The 21,135-nt window shown below is 43.8% G+C and overlaps 1 protein-coding gene across 1 annotated transcript in view; it reads right to left on the minus strand.

Annotated features, from left to right (window-relative positions):
• LOC108902670 (serine/threonine-protein kinase LMTK1-like) overlaps positions 1–21,135 on the minus strand; it is a 31,442-nt gene extending 10,307 nt beyond the window's left edge. The window contains 4 exon segments of the mRNA XM_018704617.1: positions 2,375–2,516; positions 7,971–8,104; positions 20,485–20,599; positions 20,898–21,135. Coding sequence (XP_018560133.1) covers positions 2,375–2,516; positions 7,971–8,104; positions 20,485–20,566 — 358 coding nt within the window. The 5' untranslated portion in view covers positions 20,567–20,599; positions 20,898–21,135.

Consider the following 21,135-nt stretch of genomic DNA (forward strand, 5'->3'; position numbering starts at 1 on the left):
CCCAGTTGTGACATAAGGCCCACATAATGCCCCCCTGTCACCCAGGACAGCAGCATTCCTCAGCCAAACAGGACACAAACACTGCTCTGTCAAATGCAGAAAAGACCTCTGTCATACACGCTCGCCACCCCTATCTGAAGCCTCCCCTCCCCGCTCTTAGGTCCTGGTGCATGCCACCACCCTTCCCCTGTCTCTCCTCATCCTGTCACAGACCCCTCACTGTATTCTGCCCATAATGCCAGTCCTCCACTGGTGCGTTCCACGGACGTTTCAGCCCAGCCTTATGCTCACCCACTGCCCGGCCGGCCTAAATCGGGGCCATTGTTTGGCTCGCTCACTCACGCTCGCGCTGCGTCTCCTGGTACCCAGTGCACCAAGCGCGCGCACACACACACACACAAACAGAGAGACACGTAAAACACTCATATGCAGAAACACACAAGGCCCATTCTCCACTGGAACGCTGGGCAGAGGTTGTCACGGTGCTAACAGACCCACGCTTCTCCACCCCAACCCCCCGAGCCTCCACCACCCCTCCCTGATGGGGAGCAAGAGAGAATGAAAATTAAGACATGGTATTATTCCAAATGCGGAATGTGTGAGCGTGAGTGTGCATTCCCGTCCCACTAATGGCATTCCCGGAGAAGGTGGTGCGGTCTAGTGGGACAGCGCGATCGGTGGGCCCATGGAATGATACACACTCACACATACAATCGCTCCACACACTCACTTTGATGCATCCAGCCTCTGTAGTTGCTTTGAAAGTTTTACATGACCTCTTGAATAAAAGATTAGAGCAACAAGTGAAAAACAGGGTTGTCAGATCAATGGCAAATATTGTGCAGTGTGTTCATACGCCTGCATGAGTGATGCTTGGCTCATATAGAATACACCATTCATGCTCAGGGTATCAACTATACAGCTGGTGTTTTTGTTCGACACGCAATTACTATGCTCATTTTCAACATGTGTATGATAGCGTGGGGGTGGATGACTTATGGCATGCATGATGTTGATGTATGGAAGAGCCCATTCAGTCCTTGACCTGCACTTCTATTGATGTAATACTTTTGAAATATGAGCATGTCCCCGCTATTTCCCGTCCCCTCAATCTTTTCACATTTTGACACGCTTATGACAATATGACAGATATTAGATTATTACTTACACAATACCTCCAATACCTAAGTGTGCACAATACATGAATGTAAAGAAGTTAATATAAAAGTAGCACATGTTTTACTGAAAGAAAGGAAGGGTGAGTAATAGACCGTTCTGAGTCTGACTCTGTGAAAGGAGACATTCTCCCTCTTTCGCCATCTCTTCTCTTTTCACCATCTATCTATTCCTCACCCTGCAACACCTGAACCAATCATACAGCGGTAGCTATGGAGGACAGAGGGGAGGCCAGTGATTGGCTGCAAGCCCGAGGCTGCCTCATCCAATCATTACTGGAGCTCACATCCTGGGAGGCTGAGCCCCGACTCACCTCCCCTCTGGCTGAGCACAGTGCAGCGCAGACAGCCAGTGAGTCATGCAGGGGGGAGAGGCACTTTTGAGCACCCTGGATCTGGCTTACACTGAGATACACACAGATACACACACACATACCACGTACATGCACTTACACATTTTAAGAGAACCACCTGAAGAAAAAAAAAAAACAGGCTGTGATGTGTGATGTTGCCAGGAAGGATGACGGATGTAGAATACAAATGAAACACACAAATGTTATATGGGTGTGTGCTGAAATTCTGCTGTTGGATTATGTAAGAATCAAGTAAAATAGGAGCCTGTGTCGCACTGGATTGCATTTAAGAAAACACACATAGCTCCAGACATAATGCACAGCAAGGTTAGGTCAGATTTCTTCCTCTCCAGTGGGTTGTAGTTTTCAGATATAATAAGGAATGCAGCACTGCAGTAGGTCTATTTCTAAATGCATTACACAATGGACAGATGTCTGTCCCTTGCTGAGAGGGAAAGAGAGTGGGTAAGAATGAAGGAACATATAATACGAGACAACAAATGTCTGTTTCAACTGGGCTTGGCAAAATTTACTCAGTTTTATCTCATCCAAGTCAATAGAGCTGGTAAACTGTTCATAATCCACTTGCGGCATGCTCCAGAGAAGTAACAACTTGTTTTAATAGTGTAAATGTGGCAGAAATTCAATCTTCCTAAAGAGCTGAGAATTAATACCAGCTACTGGGATATGCACAATACACAAACAAGAGAGGAGGAGAGAAAAAAAGAAGAGAAGAAATAATAAAATAGAGAAAATTGAAGAAAAGAGAAAAAAATAAGCTCAAAAACAGTGGAAGTCCAAGCAGATATAACTTTAATGTGTTGGTGTTGTTGTGTAGTGTCTTACTGGATCTGCCAGGCTGCTTGGAGACAGGCAGGGAGACCTCAGTGAGGGGAAGGATGTAGACCTCGGGGCCATTCTGAGAGGAAGGCGAGGCCAGGGCGGAGAGATCTGCCTGGTACTCCTCTCCCTCTGTGTTTTCAAACTCCTGGTGCAAAAGACACATGCTGGGATTAGTCATCCGCTTGCAGCCATCCCACCACCGAGAGACAGCGGGGAGACAATGGTTCAACTGTGCGGGCACTCAGATGCACTGAGGCACGCCCACCTAGTTATATACATAAGTCATGTACATTGTGGGACGTATTGTGTGGGTCAGCGCGAACACGCTGTGGGGGAACACACTAATGCACAGTGCTATTTAAACTGTATGCACAAAGCTTTTCTTTCTCTAGTTGTGTCTTTTCTTTGTTCCTCATATACACTTACATACAGAAACCAAGGCTCTTATTGTGAAAAAGTCCTAAAAACACTGTTTACTTCAAATACTGTAGGTAAAAGACATAACACGACATAAAGTCACATATATAGTTACAATGTCTGTTTGTAAAATGTAAATAATGGCATTTATTTCAACCCATGAGGATTATTTTTCTTGGAGGATGTACTACTTTTGAAAATGACCACCACTTGCCAAAAATATCTGAGGAAACACCAGTGTCCTGATTACGCTGATCCACATGATTTAGACTGCGCTGTTATACATGGTCTAGTTGCACTAGTATATGGTGAGCCCAGATTTTTCCCCTCTCGAGGTTTTTATGTTGGAGTGAGAGAAAAAAAGATTTATTGCACAATAAAGTTGCAAATATATACAAAATACTGTGATCAATAATAATGAGTGGGGCTTTGTAACCAGAGCTGTTTTCCCTTACGCCACCATGTAACTGCAAAATTCCAAACAGCAGTTCCATCCTCTACAGTGCACTATAAAAAGAGATACCCAGAAGGAACCATTACAATATAAAGGTTAAGTGTCCACACTACTCAAGAGAGAGGGAGCTATCATCAGCTACAGAAAAAAACTGAGGTCCCTCAAATTTACCTGGGGCTCACCACCAACCGCTCCAAGATGGATGAGGAAGTGAGAGTGAGTGGAAAACAGTGACCCTCTCTATACTGATCCTCTGTGCTCCATATCACACATCCTTTGCTCTATCTGTCCATTTTATCCGTGCTACCCTTCTTCCTGCCCCTGTCCATTTTTGCTGTCCGGCCTACCGCAGTGTCCTTGCTCTCTAATTGTCGTACTGTGTCCCTACAGCGCTGTGTCTCTCTCTCTAAAGCCCAATACATATATAGAGAGTCACAGAGGTCATATGGCCTTGACCAACTGAATTGTGACATACCTCATTGTAGGATGGAGACAGGTTTACTCTTTGCACATACGAGAGCAAAATCTTGCTTTGTAACTGTATGTAGCTATTTTAACACAGAGACATGGATCAACCCTCTGGCTATAAATTATAAGAAAAAACAGCAGAGTAGTGGAAGATACATGGCCAAAGGAAACAGTATATGAACAGTAAACTAGACAAATTGCATAATCCGCAGCACGAGGCAGATCACAAGGTAGACTGGCAGAGTATTGTCAGGGTGAGGCAAGAGCAAACAAGTTCATGAACTCATATGAGACTTTAGGAATCCCACAATTGCATTATTGTTATGCTTATATTTTCTTATGCTCCTTTAATTCTATGTGCAGGAGCAGCACAACTTTTGCTTGGCAGCTGCACTGGTCCATGTGTAACTTTAAATCCTTGAAGATTAACCTAATATAGTCACTGCGACTAGACTTGAATTCCATAAATTCATATTGCTGAGGATTCTCAATAAAATCTCCTCTTTTCCTGGAAGAAATGCCTGTGGGAACCCTGGATTTTTAGCATGTGTGTGCTTGTCCGTGTGTCTGTGCCTCTAACCACCAAAACAACACACCCAAATGGCTGCATGTGACAGATTTTACTTTGCTGCCAGTGCACACAATTATAATGCTGCTCAGCACTGTAAAGATGGTCACATGCCCTCATATACTCAATAAAGGAAAGGTGGTTTTAGTGGATGCTGGAAAACAGAAGATCAAACAATTCTGCACAGGGAGATGTAATACTCTTAAAAAAGAACTAGCTCTGAGTAATTAACAGTTTTAATATTCTATATACAACTTAATGTCACACCTCTGCAACAATATTAATAGCAGCACATAATAAATAACTATGGTATAATTTTCACTTGCAACAAAATAACAAAGGTATGTACTCTTTCTGTATTGTTTCACTTTACTGTTGTATGTGTTCCTGGTACACTGTTTGTGCCTTTCTTCTCCTGTCTTCTCTGTAGCTCTGCCCAGGTGCTACCTGATCAGTTGTCAATGAGGTACACCTGGCTGTCAGTGGAAGTGCTAAAAAGCTCCTGTGGCAGCATTAGAAGAGAAACGTTTCTAGCATGGGCACTGCTGGTCTTGGTGCCTCTCACCCTTGGGTTTTATTTCATATTGGTGCTGCTGACTTTTGTAGTCATTGATTTAGTCTGTTTGTTGTTTTGTATGTCTTTATGTAAATTAATTGTTTTAACAATGTTGTTTATAGTTAATTTGGGTCAGTGGTGGAGCCGACCCAAGGGTGGGGCGTACCACTTCATTACACAACATGAATGAGTGACTGAAAATAGATAACAGTACTGCTCTGAAATGCTGTTATTTTAGGTTATAGCAGAGCATATGAAAAATGTCTTAAATCCCTTTTCCATTAGATATATCAGGTCCTTAAGTCAAAGCACCTTGATGCTGTCCTGAGCGTGTCCTACCACATGAAGCATTTCCAGCAATAATTCAAGGCAATCTCGTTAGCAGGTTCTACGACTGGGGCTATGTTTGGGAAACCAGGCTGGCAATAGTGCTCTGTTCTCGAGCACTGAGCCATCCACCCATCTATCCGTTCCCTGGCTAATGAACTGTTATCCATAACAAGCCTATCTCCCACTTGCAGCAACCACAGAGGTAAAGAAAGAAGAAAAAAGTCGTGAGAAAATAGGAGGAAATGAGAAAGGAGGAAAAGCAAGAGAGTGGGTTGCAAGCTGGATTAATATGAGAAATTTGAATGACTCTATGTGTGTGTGTGTGTATTTACATGTGTGTCCAATGTGTATACATAGGAATGTGTGTATGTGTGTTTCTCATTCAGGAGAACCATCTGCCACTCTCCTCAGAGCAAAGTGTGAAAGCAAGCACCTGGCTGTGAGTCAGCGTTGCATAGCTCCCTGGAGAGCCTTCAGTTTAGAAAGCACTTAATATCCAGCCTCACACTACACGCTCCACTAAGAGCACCACGATGGAGAGGAATAATGAAGCTTTTTGGACGGCGCAGCGGTGCGTTTTTCGCAGTCCCACACGAATGCACACCTTACAAGTGAGCTGTTGAGTGATGGAGCTGGTGCCAAAAAGAGGGATAAAAAGTGGGAACCATTTAACCATTCTGCGATGTTTGCTGCCAAAATAAGAGAGCAAGATGAAGATTTGATAACTTTTAAGCCTGGAGATTATAATACATTAGACATTATACCAGCTTGTATTGCCTGGAATTGATGGTCAAAAGAACAAGCATATGTTTTATTCACTAAAGACAGTCTTTAAAGTCACATTTTTTTAAAAATATTTTACATTCCAATAGCAAGAGAACTGAAAAATAAGATCCTCTAGCAGAGAATATTCCTTGTTAGTAACCACAGTTATAATGTGCATTCTTATTATTGTAATCCCATTATTGCCTTCTTCCCAAATGGCCACCACATTCACTGTTTTGTTACATTAATATTAAGAAGAGAAGAGGGCAGTAAGCTAATTAACAACTATAAAGGAAACTCTTGTCTGCTGCTCTTGCCCATAGATTTTTAGTTGCCTGGTAAAAGGTTACCAGTGTGGGCTATGGTTGATGGTTTTAGTAGCAGGACCCTTCTGCCACTAGTCTTTTCCAAATAAAATGCAGGCCAATGGAAAGCAGACACAGACGTAAACCCCCACCGTTACCCTGCAGGTTGTTAAAATACACTGTCACATAATGAGGCAGAGGCGGTCTGGCCTGGACAGACAAGACGTGGGCACACACACACACACACACACACACACACACACACACACACACACGGAAGAAAAATCCAGAAGTTGTTAATGATGCCGCTCAATGCTGTGCTCATTAGTCACACTGTTATCCCTGCAGCATCTACCTACCACAGGCTGTTCCCACTGTTCAGCATGAACACTGAAGCACAGACCTGACTTTTACCACACACAGAAACAAGATGCTCTGCTCTCATTCTCTGTCCTGAACTCTCCTCTGCCGTTTGCATCTCGCTAATCAAAAACAAAATGCCCAAACATGGTTTTCATTCTCCCCAGTCAAATTGCCAAATGATCTGCATAAGTGTTCTTAATAGAAGACAATGCTGTTGACTTGCATCTGTAATTTATCCATTTGCTAAAATAAGTTAGTAACATTGAAATGCATGGCCAAATGAGAATATGTTTCGATGCGGATGTCATAAATACAAGACGCATATTAAGAGGAAACTTGTAAAAACAAGGAGCAGCCAGTGCAGCAGCTCTAGAGTTTCCCCTCCCTCTCCATATGCCCCCTGCCTGTGTCAGTCTCGGTTAGCCCTCATCAGCCGCTCACTTCAGCACTGATGTTTGACACAGCATGGCTGAGTCACGCTGGCAGCTGAGGGCAACACAGAGACAATGTGTGCCAGCCTGGGATGGGTAGGGGTATTTGGTAGCATTGCTTGCTGAGGCGATAGCTCTCAGCAAAAGACAGTATATACACTGATCAGCAACAACATTAAAATCAGTGACAGGTGAAGCGAATAACGCTGATAATCTCATTACAAAACAGTGTTCTACTGGGAAACCTTGAACACACCAGCCCCCGCAGATTCATGGAAGGCCCTGCCCCTTAACCCACAGGACCCAAAGGATCTACTGCCAATGCGAACACACTAAGTGTACATTGGAGAATCAGGCAGATCGATAGTGAAGTATCTATACTTAAACAGCCCTGGCATCTCCTAATAATCTGAGAATCAGCTCTAACATAAATGAAGTGTTTTTTCCTCTAACAAGTTGCTGCACAATTAATTTAATTAATAGTTAATCAACAGAAAATGAATTGGTAACTATTAGACGTTTTAAGCAAAACTTCTGACATTTTATACATGAAGCAATCGGTCTGTTAATATAGAAAATAATCTGTAGATCAGTTAGAATGGAAATGATTGTTGTAACCTACATTCTATTATGAAATTAAAGTTAATCTCACACCAAAAAGTAAACATATTTCAGTGCACCAAATATAGGACAGCAACTCTCCCTTAGGCTACAAGTTTTTTCTTTTTTTTTTAAAACTGGCACTAAAACTTGGCACACTTTATTTTAGAAAGACTTCTATTCTAGGAAGAAAAAGTAAAAAAAAAAAATCTAATCAAACAACTGCAGCATACTAAGAGGAGGTTAAATGGCAATTTTCTTAATTCATATGAGAGGACTCTCCGACATCCTACAGTCTGTGCTGCCCTCACCACTTCCAGCAGGGGGCGGCAGTGAGCTCACCTTGAAACCGATATCTCCCTTCTTGCAGCAGAGGCAGGCCAGCATGAGGAAGACGAAGGTGAAGAGGCCGGAGAAAGAGACGGCCACCACAGCCAGGGATGAGGGCCATGACAGCTCGCTCAGCGGAGCCCCATCTGTGATAATGGAAGATAACGCCAGTGTTAACAGGGTGGAACTGTACGGAGATCAGATGGCAAACACCGGGGCCATACAGGAAATTAAAAACAAAGTAGAGATAAACGTGATTTGCATGCACTCATTGATTTGTGACCATTTTATTGGCAGCTTAGTGAAAGAACCATATGACTCATTACCAGTATTCTCTTCTGTCTTCTCTGAATGTCTATAGACTCTGAATAGAAAGCAGGCCCCTGTAGCTTAATTACAATAGTTACTATGCACTCTGAGTCACAAAGGCTAAAAGTTCAAAACCACCCACAGACACAATTACTGCCTCTGGATAATAATTTGATAAAGCAATGGCAGAGTATGCATAGTTTCCCTTTTAACAGCCGTGATGAATGAAAACGTTGTGGATCTATAATCTGTTTTTCATTTTCTGCAACTCCTTGCAAATTCGTCCTCAAAGCAAAGTCTGTGATTCCAAAAAACAACCCAAAAAATTATTTAATTGAAGCAACTACTTTCCAGAACAATGTGTACAATGCTGTTAAAGCTCCAGCACACAATGAGGCACAGTTATGTCTGAGTGCAAAGCATTTCGAAAAAGGTCAAATTCAACCGCAACGCTTCAGAGAAATGTTTAGTGTGGGTCTGTGACCAGTAAACACAATGCGCACAAATGCATACTGCTGATTGTTTGCAATTACTTCTCCTTTGTGCAATCTATTCACATTGTCTTCCTGTGAGCATATGTGCCGCACACATGTGCTTAGTCTTTTTTAGCCTGTACAAGCTGAGGACAGCCCAGAGCGCCAGATGTCAGAGTTTGGACATATAATCTGATTTCCAGTTTTAAACCTCCTACCAGCACAGATGAAAGAGAAGAGGGAAGGAAACAAAGAGAAACAGAGAGAAAGAAACCAGGAAAAAGGAAGAGAGAAAGAGGTTGAAAGAACTATGGGAGAAGTTGGGACAGACACACACGAACATGCACAGACACAAAATGCTAGTAATAATCATCAAGGCTTATTGCATTCATCTCTGACCAAGCATTTGTACACCTGTAGCATTCACACAGCAAAAGCTTGAGGGACTCAGCCACAATCGATTTGGATTTCGTATTGGATACTCAGCGGTTATTTAACTATACCACCTTACCACTGCGAGCATTAGCAGTCTGCTGGGCGTAATGAGGAGTCTATTGGGAGTATTTAAACCTCCATCTCACAAGACACCTCTATACATATTTGAACCTCAGTCATATTTATTACTCTAAAATTAGTTACTGGAGCATTATGAATTTGCCTACATCTATTATCCTGTTGTCCCCTCCTCCCAACTTTTTAATTAGTCTCTATGTGCTACTTTTAACAGTACACTACTATCATTTTCCTTCATGAGGAAGCACCATTCATCCATGGAGCGGTTCTACAGAACATTTGAATTAAAGGGGCATTTCAGCAATTTAGTATTGTCAAGCAGCAGAGGCCTTTATTTCATAACTTTTTGTAAAAACATCCTGAATCATCATGCACCTTTATAGCAAGCCTGGTAATTGCTTAAGTCTTACTCGGTTTGAGAGTCATTTTACTTAACCATACAAAACCACTAAACCTATATCTGCACTTAGCCACAGCAATCTGGAGGAACTCCCCCATCTGTCATCACATGCCACTATACCAACATATCTACTCATCCTCTGTCTATATGCACTGTAAATCTCTCATAGCCTTTTAAAGAAAAGGACTGTCATATGTCCTCAGTTCAGGATTCCCCTCATCTCCATCACTATCCTTGTGAGGGCACAAGCATGGGATTCCATTGCTGACTGGGGCTACTAAGAGTTGAGGTCTGTGATGCCTGTGTGTGCGGGTACTTTTCCAGCTCACTGACTGAGACCCAGTGGTCCTGACCCATTTGGCTGTGGGGGAACACACTGTTCCAGACCTGACAGCTCCCGCAGCCCAAACAGCACTGCTCCAACCAAAGCTTGACCCTAAGGTCACGGCCACAAAGCCGCCACAAAGCCTATGCCCACACTTGAACACACATAGGCTGACGACGCAGTCAGACAGACACAATGCACTACGGTTCCTACTTGAAGCCTGGTTTAAGAACTACAGCATGCCTGTGTGTGTGTGTGTGTGTGTGTGTGGGCACTGACGAACCAACACATCACCATGGTAACAACCATCCCAGCCAGCACATACTAGTTGATTGGCTTTTACAGTGCGGTAAACCTCATGCCCCCTCTTTCTTTCCTCACTTTTGAAAGAAACACTTTTTGCTGATGTCTCGTCCACTGGGACTCCCTCCCATCTATTTGCCCATATTATGCAGTGACAGCTTGTGGTTATGTGTCTGTGTGTCTGTGTGTGAGAGCGTCTGTGAAGTGGAAAAGAAGGAGATTACCCAGCTCAACCACGCTACGCCCTTTCTGGATTCACCACATACCACAACACAGAGCCTGAGTTGGTAGTGACAGGACACATGTGTTATTAGCCCTATTTAATGGAAGCTGGATTTTTTTTTTAATTTGCTGCATATCAAATTACCTTGAGGAATTATATACAGAACCTATGGGTATATAGATGGGTGAATATGAGGAAGGAGAGGTAGAAGAAAGGACGCACACTGTGCAGATGGTGCCAGAAACAGTGATGAGACACGCTGAATCAGAGGGCATGGTGACTCAGTGCTCACCGAAGGACACAACATAAAACACACATACACACGCTGCAATTTCTGAAGGAGGCTATTAAGTGGACTGTCATGATGTCAAGACCTGGGACTGATCAATGGCTCCGGTTTCTGTTTGTGATTACCAAATACTGTCTCTCCTGCAGTGTCACAACAATGCAACGTGCATGTTAAAGCGGGAAAGCAATAATAATATGCAACTTTTCACCTTGAAGTAGGAAACCTACAATCTTGTCCACTTCTTCCTGCTCGACACATTCCCACTGCAGAAGCTCATTTATCTTGATAGGCTGTCTACCTTGAGAAGTTATCTAGCCTGAGGCTGAGCTAACTTGTCAAACTCAGGCCTCTACAGACACATGAAGCAGATGGTGGACAAAAGCCGGGAACAGTGGACCAACATTTTACTCCCTCGAAGATAATGGAGGAATCAAGTTAATTGCCAATCTGCAATACTAAATTTGTTTTGCAAGTCTGAATAAAGCCAGTGACTGTGTTTCCTTTTAAGCAGTAATAGGGGGCAATTTGTCCTTCTATATTTGAATTTAAAGCTGTGTTCGCATTCATAACATCCACATCTACACTGGACTACACTGATCAGGGTGTGCTGATGAGCCTCACTGACGATCAGCGCATCTAACCAGGCTTTCAGATCAAAACAGCCCTGCACTAAAACAAGGCAAGGAGCTGTGTTGGTTTGTTGATTCCAGTGGCGGTGAGATCATGAAACTACTACTACTCTCCAGGAAGTCCATTTTGAGTAAAAGATCTCTGTGATGAAGGTTTAGCAGATGCCAAAACACTACATTTCTTTTCAACACTCACCTCATTTGGGAAGTAATTGCCACATCTCTCTGTAATTCCAACCTCAAGCCACTGCTGCTTTGAACAGAGGGGTTGTAGGTACCTAATCAGCACCTTACAAGATGAATGAACAAAAAACGTTTGGGTTTCTCTGCTCATGCTTTCACCGCCATGACTCTACCCAAGATAAGCAGTTTGAAAATGAGTTAATAAATGAAAGATTGCACAGTCCTCGTCTACCATTAACTTCACAGTTCTTTCGTTTCTCAGCGTTTCATGCAATTGTTAGTTTACCTGTGTTTTCCCTACCACGTGCTGCTCACTTAACATCATCTTGCCTACTCATGAACAAATGGCATACATGCCAAAACAGAGTCAATGAAAAGTCAATGTCACACACTTTATTTAGGCATGTGTGTGCAGAATCTCAGATGGACACAGGTGAAATTTATATTACGGCCTATATTTTCATATACTTTCAACTACAGCTGACGGATCAACCTTTATTAAGTCTTCATTCACCACCGGAAAGTCTAGTATGGTCATCCAGAGGAAAATCAGCAGCGCTATTTTCATAAGTGCGACATTTGAAGAATCCATCTCCCACTCTCTCTCTCTGTGGAAGTGTGTGAGAGAGAGAGGCGACCCTGGGTCCTCCATAAATATTTGAGAAGCACACATTACTTCACCAGCTGCGTGGTGAAATGAAAATAAAGCACTTAAAGCTAGGCTCATACCCGCTTTATTAAAAAGACTGGAGGAAGATGAGCCATGTCCTGACAGACGGGGGAAGGGGAGGGCGATGGAGTTGCCCTGCCACCTCCACAACTCAAGCCTGACAGGCAGTAGGACTCAGCGGGCTGAAGAGAAGGAGGAAGAGAGGGGAAAAAAATGTGTTGGTGTAAGAAGAAAGAATGACTGAGGGCACCACTGCTTTTTCTTTGTATTTCCTACGACTTATCAATAAAAGTCTTGCTTCATTAAATGTGACTTTGTACTTCTGCTCTGGATCAGTTTCAATCAACTAACCTGTGACTCCCTCAGTCAGGATTAATGACGTCTGGCTTGTGTCAGATGACGGCCACACGATTTAGCACCAAGGCTGAAAAGAGGGGGACGGACATTTCAACTTATCAGTGACAGAGAAGAATTTGCTGAGTGCTTCACAGTCACACCGCAATAGCTGATAATGCAAGTTTTTGGGCGTTTTTTGGCCTTAAAATACAACACTGCTGTAGCTACATCAACAGCAGTCAATTGCTCACCATACTGATGCAAGTATAAGGTCCACAAATCGAAACAGAAACAAACCAAATGAACAAAAAGTAAGCCTGTTAGCCTGTCTTATGCTGTCTGAATCTGCTTAATGAAATACCAGACGCACTGACAGAAAGTAATAACCAGTGAGAGAGAAATACAGACATGTAGAGAGATGAAAGCCCGAGGAGGAACCAAGAAAGCTAAGGAATGCTTAGTTCAATGGTGTGTGTGTATGTGTGTGTGTGTGTGTGTGTGTGTGTGTGCTCATGCGTGCATGTACGAGATGAGAATGTGGTGTGTTAAGCACAGCCAGCGAGCTTTTCATGGTAGATCATAAATAAAGCATGCACTACTGAGGTAGAGCTTTCTGTTGCTGTGCAGCTGTAACAGTGGGAAGCTAAAGAGACTGAATGTTAGGTCTACTGTCTGCCTATGTGTAGCTACCTGGTATACACGACGGCACTCATCTTGCATTCAGCTAATCTGCTCCAAATGGACACAAGTAGGAGAGGGACATAAGACAGGGTGAGGAGAGAAAGTAGGGATTTTATTCAAGGCAGTGCAAAGCATATTACAACCCCTCCCACACTCGTATCAAGGCCAGGGCCGAGCCATGTGTTCATTATTCACACGCGAACACAAGAGCGTGCACCCACACAGAAAGCCCAGTCAAGGTGCTGCACTGGGCTGCATAGAATAACTTTGGAGTTTCCGTGGTAACTGAGAACAGCGGGCTGTTGTTTCTGCTCCTGATAGCAGCAAGCCCCTTGACAAAGTCAACGAGGAGGAGCTCCAACACGCCACAGATAGAGAGAACAGAATTAAACATCTCTCCCCCACCTCTGAGACGCTGCGTCTTCCCCTCTGCGTCTCCCCCTCTGTCTCTTTCACTTCACTCCCTCCCTTTCTTGCTGGTATGGTTGCCATGCATGCACAAATGCACACACACTAGTTCTTGTTTTTGACCGAAGGGACCGAGTAATGACAGTGCTGCAGGGTGGGCGCTGTGCCAAACTACACACCACTGCAATCAAATCGTCTTGAGAAAGTGTGAGGTGGAGACAAAAACAGAGGCTGAGATACAGTTTCAACAGCAGTGAGTATTCAACAGATGGGATACAAATAGGAACATACATTATGCAACTTGTGTGTTGAGTAAAAGTCTGAAAATTGATGTGTGGTCAGCGGCCACACACTGGGCTGTTGTTAGAAAGACTAAGCTAGCCTGCAAAAATAGGCTGTTCCAAACCTTTCTATACATCTAACATCACAATGTAACATTTCTCTGTCACTTTAACATTCAGCCCATTTGAAACACTCAAATATAAGACACTAATGACCAAGCCTCATGTCATACACTGCAAAAAGACTATGTGAGACTTTAATCTGTGGAGGTTAGCATCACTGTATGCAACAGGAGGCTTAGCTGCTGCCATTATTTAGGCCATTAACTAACCTTCCACCACCACTTGCTGCTCCTAATGGTTGAACATGAACGTCTGTGGAAAAGTGTGAGGAGGAAAAGAAAGAGAGGCACAGAAAGAGAGAGAGAGAGAGAGAGAGAGAGAGAGAGAGAGAGAGAGAGAGAGAGAGAGGGTGCAGGGGAGCAGAAAGAGTCCCAAATCTCTCTGAGCATGCGTTTACATTCAGGACAGTGCTGCAGGGGCAAACAAGCTCCTCCATCTGCCCTGCTTGGGCTGCACCAAGTGGTTTCCAACAACAACACATGCACTCTCTCTCACACACATCCAATAATGGAGAGGGAGGAATGGTGGGGGAGTGCTTAGGGTACAGCAGACGGGACAGATAGAGACAGGAGAGAAGTATGACCTTTAGGTTTAGATTTACAGGTCAGTTAGGAAGTGGTGGTGGCAGGAGCAGAGCAGTGGGTTCCTGGCAAATAATTCACATGCATTATCAGTTGCAAAGCTTCACTTATATTTGACTGGAGCTTGTGGGGTGAGAGGTGAAGCCTTCAACAATGAAAGCATTCAATTTAGAGTGGCTAAATAAGAAGTCTAGTTTCAGGTAATCGACAGAGAGCTGCCTGCCTGTATATAAGCCAAGCTAAATATTGATTCCCCACTGCTTTTGTGCATGTGCAAATAAAATGCATAAGGACAATCCTCATGGATTAATCCTCAAGTGGCAAGGTCATATTTGGTGTCAAGATGTAATCTGAGCATCTGTTGTTTTTTTTTTTTTTATTTGCTCTATATCTATCAGCGTCAAGAGATGCAGAACAGCTAGAGTTAGTCTTATTTCGACAGCCACTGGGAAAGCTAGTGGGCTGCATTCAAGGAGATGTCAGCTGTGCTCTGACACAGCCTGGCTTCCCAAGAGAGAAAACATCCAACAGCAACCCTCTGTAACAGGCTGCATGAAGAGGGGGAGAGATCATGAGTTAGGACAGTTGGGGGTTGGGGGTGGTGGGTGCTCTGGTAGATATAAGGAAAAGGAAAAGCTAAAGCAAGAGTTGTGAGGTTGAAAAAAAATGGAAGAGGAGTGAAGGGATTAAAATCAAGAGAGAGAGTAACGAGCGTGAGACTGTGATAAGGGAAGGCTGAACACAGAGAGGTGCAGAGGAGGAAGCAAACACACACACACACACACATGTGCACAGATATGTCAGTCTCAGGAGGGGCTGACAGCAGAGGGAACAGCATGACATGATTAATGGCAGGGTACGGTATCCTCTGCCGATTTGCATCCTCTCTGCCGTTCTCTAGTCGTGCTCTCTGTGAATGACTGCAGATGGCAGAGGGATGCAAAGGCCTGGAGAGAGCCATGATAACTGTCATTAACTGGGAGTGCGAGCCCAGGAGGACCACCATGGATCAGCATTACAGGCCTGTCATGTCCATCCCCATGACAGCCAGGGCAAGGGCACACTGCTGGAAAGAAATGATCTAAATATCAACTTTAGCCTGTGATGGACAGATCTTTCCAGTTCATTTAACAGATTAATGAGCTACACTACCAGGAGAGTGCATTATAAGGTGCTACAGTACCATTTAACATCAATAATTCATTCATTTGAGACATTATTATAATTAATGTAAGATCATCACAAGAGTAGAGAAGAGACTGGTAGCCTCTACTGGCCTCTGTTCTGCATTTTGCAATCTGGCCTGCTGGGTCAGATTTTGAGCTAAATCTGCTGAATTAGGAGATTTTTGTGCAGCACAAAAAGGATCAGAGCTACCGTTCTGCACAAGTGGAACAAAAGCTGTTCGTCATTTATCACATTGGCAAACAGACGGTTGAATGAATGAATGGAATGAAAACACATTTACCCTCTTGAGTCAAGTAGGGGAGGAAACTCGATTGAGTATTCAGGGATCCTCTTTGCCGCAGGAAGCTACACGGTTTATAGGAAATGTAAATTTTGACAAGGACTGGCACTAATAATCTTGTGACTTCTTGTTTACAGTGACAAACCAATCCTTACAATTAATTAAACAACCTCAAACACTGATTATGCACTCAGTACTACAAGGTTTATGGAAGTTTTCACTTAAATGGAGACTAAGTTTGAACCACAAAGTTGCAAATTAAAGGGTCATTCCATCATCATATCAATACAGTCAAAGAGGCAAGGCATACTTTACAAAGCAACTACACTATATTGTTTACATAACCTTATTACAAAAATAAAAAAATCTATTCAACTTTATTGGATAAGTTAATGAAAGAGCTGGCTGCTGAAAATGGCAGAACATTATTTCTTTATCTCTGGCATCATAAGGGTTTAAACAGAGCTGACACACAGAGCTGACAAGAGCTTTGCACGCACACTCCAGGAAGCAGAGTTTGGGCCCTTGTGTATTCAGGTCTCTGGCTGATAAACACAAATAAGCTGCATGTGCAAACCATATGCAGACATACAAATATGCACTTGAGATGACATTTTAGCTGGAGTCTTGTGGTGCAGACAAAGGCTGTGTGTGTGTGTGTGTGTGTGTGTGTGTGTGTGTGTGTGTGTGTGTGAGGAGAAAACGAAATGCAAACATGTCTGAGCAAAACAAGTTAGTGTGAGTTATGAAGGCTCTCATTCACTCATTATTCCTGCCATATCTCTTCTATTTTCTTGATGTATGTAAGCACATACACTCACACATGCACATGCAATGACTATACACACAAACACACACACACACACATTTTGCACCTAATTGTCTTCTTAGAGCTCACTTGCATATTCTTTTCCGTCTTATCTTTCTATCATTATCATAAAACATCCATAAAATCACTTCACCTCAACCTTGCTTTCTATCCAGCATATATCTCCACTAACCTTTCACCACCATTTGAGGTGTTGCTTAATGGCTCTCAGGGTGCTCTAGCATTTACCGTAAATTCAACCAGAAATGAAAAAGAGCTTGGTGATGAATTAAATACTGCATGAGTCCGTCCCTAAAACAAACAAAAACATGCAAATGCACACACACACCACACACACACCCAAGACTTCCACGAGTGTGACACCAGTAAGCCCACATCCCCCACATCATCACACAGAGAGCACGTAGAGGAGACATAGATGGTTCCCCTTGACTGCTTAAATCCACTTCATTCTTTTTCTAGTTCCCCCAGAGGCAGACTTATGTAACTAAAGTGCTTGGTGTTACACATGGAGAGATGAATAATCAAATAGTCAGTGGTGGCTGGCTTGTACTGACCCAGTCAGTGGGAGGAGCTCTGAGAGCAAGTCAAGATACCATTTTTAACATCTTTCCACCCCAGCATCACTACCACTTTGGTTACAGCCTGCAGTAGCTGTGTCCATGTGCCTGTGAGGACACGTGTATGTGGAATGTGCATTATGCGTCATGTTGTCTGAGTGACAGAAAATGCATGTGTGTTTTGCGTCTATATGGAGATACCGTCTGTAACATGCACGCTGGCTGCCACTGCCACCTCCAGGCATCAGCGGAGACTGCTGAAAGACAAGTCTCCCACAGTGCTGCATTGTCAGCCTGTTGGTGTATCAGTGCTGTCATCCAGGTCAGTCTGTCTTCTGTTGCCCTGACAGTGGCACGATGCATATTAATTCTGAACATAGGATGCGGCCAGGTTTTCAAACAGCCACCCTTCACACGTTGACATCTGCTCTCTCTCTCCTGATGGGAGAGCTCTCCGTGGTGCTGAAGCAGTAGTAAGCCAGGTGCTAGCTGCAGTTGTCATTGGTGCAGAATGCCACACACACACACACACACACACACACACACACACACACACACACACACACACACACGCATGTGTCCCCCTGGCCGATATAGTCAGGTCCAGGATCCTGCTACGGTGTGTTCGTCCCCACTGACGGCTTATATAATCCCACACAATGTGACGACTGACCTGGCCCCACAGTTGTTTTCTCCTGTCTGGGGGTGTGTGTATGTGTGACTTTTTGTGCAAGTACGTGCAGAGGTAGAGCACACTATGTTCTTACATAGCCCAGGGCGTAGGGAGGAAGTGCAGCTATGGAGGATGGCTTGAGGGGTGCTTCAGTTCAAACGGTGTCTGAATTTTAGACTTGATCTCAAAATCAATGGTCTGTTTGCTAAATCCAAAATGGTGGAGTGGTGTAGCATCAGGTGCGTTTATCCATCTGACCACAGCCTGAGTCGTTATCATAAGACAATGTTTTTTTCAGATCATATTCATCAGTTCTTTTTGGTTGTGAATGTAAATGTATTTTATTAATCTACTCCTTCATCTCAAAGACAGCATATTCAGCAGCTACAGCTGATTGAATGCTGTTCCTCCCTGAGCATTTCCCTCCCCTTAAAGGGACTCTAGCATTTCTCTGTCCTTAGCACTGGTCATGAGAATGATTGGTTCCCCCCTCACACGCCCCTCTCCATCACCTAGGCAACATTGATTCTCAGTCCAATTACTGGGAGGGGAACAGGATTGCTAGTGAGGTGGTGCTCTTATGAGAAATTTAGATCATTATGACAGGGGAGTGACGATCCAGACCTCATCACCTGTTCCGGCTGCATACAAGCTACACGTACACACCCACTCATGCCCCCCCCCAAAAAAAACTAACCAATCCCGATGCATGTGCTGATTCCATCCTGACCTGTCATCACGGTGGCTGTTCGTTCAGCTGAGGAAAGAAAATATGACCGTTTGACTGCACATTCCTTTTAGGGGGTGTGAGGGTGGGGGTGATTTTCCAAACCTCTGATCTCCCCCAGGAAGAAAATACCAAGACAATCAAATTAGGAGATGCCCCAGAAGAGCCACGGTTAGCAGACGTTTCACCCATGATTCAGCTGGGAACCATTTATCTTGCTTCAAATTAATAGATTACACTCCTCTGGCGGGTTTGTATCATATTTCACTGCACAGAAGCAGAGATGCCCAGCTCAGCACCTACTGCACTGTCTACAATGACAACTGCTCTCAGAACTATTCTCCAAATATCTAAACTGATCTCTGTTTCTCTTTATAGTACATCTTAAAGGAGAGCAGAATAGTATCTTTAGCAGCACTATATATGAACAAATCTTCCAAATGGTTCTATGCGATGGGAAAAGCAGCTGTTTTAAGTATATAAATGTACTCCTCACTTACTTGCTGTGGTGCTCTACCATAATAAAGGTTCAGGTTGAGGTTCATGGTCATAGTGCTTATTTCTCACCATATTGTACAATGTTGTTGCAGTACACAAGGACAGAACACCTCCTGTAAATAACCTATTTGACTTTAAATGGAAGCCACTCTCAGTGTCACATTCTGACTGAGGAGCAGCAGAGATTGGATACACAGAATGAGAAGTGAAGAGGGTCACAGGAAGATAGAGGAGGGTGGGATAATTATATAAAGAAGGATCAGCGATGACTGAGAGTGTGCAGTTTGGGGAGGAGAGACAGAGCCTGAAACTTGAGAGCCACTGGGCTCACCGTCATTTGTATGCTAAGCACACTGCGCCCAGTTCAGGGACTCTCTCAGTCCTGTTTACACTTGCACTGTTATTTATTCTGCTCTAATTCAAGACCTCACACAGGGCTCTCTGCACAGCCATGACTTCCTCCCCAGTGGTCCCGTAGCACTGCAGCAGCACCTGGGTTCTCCTTTGCCAAAGATCACCCCGACGCCCAGAGGATGATAAAACACTGCATCCAAACAGGGCGCAAAGTACCGCAACCTCAGACAGCAGAGCACCTCTGTCGACAGGTCACCTCTGTAATGTTGCAGCCAGTCACCAGGCACACATCCTGATCACAGCAAACACATACAGACAGTACACACATGCACACACTCAACTGCAGTGATGTACATGTAGGTCTATGCAGATTCACTGCAGGCACAAGTTTTAACCCTCTTGTCACCAACCTATAAGGAACAGACTGAATGTAAAACACCCATTCCTGAGCTAATCTTTTGATGCTTAAGCTCAGTAGGGTGATGATGATGTTATGGCGATGATGCTGATGACTAAGAAATTTACATATACGATGTTACAGCACCAAGACACAGTGTATGGCCTTGCATCAAACACCAGAGACAGAAGAGAGCACTCAGCCTGATGATGAAAAAACACAAAAATCACAAGCAGGTCTGCAGCAAATGGATAAACGCCCTCGTTGGAGTCATTCATCAGCTTCTCCCTTACCTGTATCAAAGTGAGAGCTGAAGGCAAAACTGGGGTTGAAAAACGCCGAAGACATGACAATCACATGTAGGGCAAAGACCATCCTCTTCGTAGCGTGGCAGAAGACAGCAAAAGCCTAAACACAAAAAAATGTCAACAATAAATTCCCGACTCAGATGTGTTAAAGATTCAAGTAACCTGTGGTAGAGGCTCTAATGCGCAGCATTTTATTCCATCACACCTCACTGAGATCCCCCCCGAAAATCCCGCTCCACCTTCAGCTCCAGCAGATTTGGAGACAGATGTTGACAGGCATTTCCATTTTTACCACATCTGTAGGTTTACTATAATTGACAACAATATCCCGGCTCGCGCCTTCTGCTATTCTGGACAGGTTTTAGTGCACCTACTGGGTCACCCGGTGAAACGCTTACCCGTTATTTACACCGATTTTGTACACTCTCAAATCTTGACCGCTCCAGACATTTGGTAATATCCCATTTGCGTTCCTTTCAGAATAAGGCCGTGTTTGCTCCTTGCCCCGTACTACATGTAACATGCCGATTACAGGCTGAGTGGCTGATTTCGTCTTAAAAAGATGGGTCGGTCAGCGATGCGCATTTGCGTTTCAGATTTGATACTGTAAGACTGCGCGACATTTTGCACCAGTGT

Source organism: Lates calcarifer, linkage group LG11 (assembly GCF_001640805.2).
Source record: "Lates calcarifer isolate ASB-BC8 linkage group LG11, TLL_Latcal_v3, whole genome shotgun sequence".
NCBI classification, from domain to species: domain Eukaryota; kingdom Metazoa; phylum Chordata; class Actinopteri; family Centropomidae; genus Lates; species Lates calcarifer.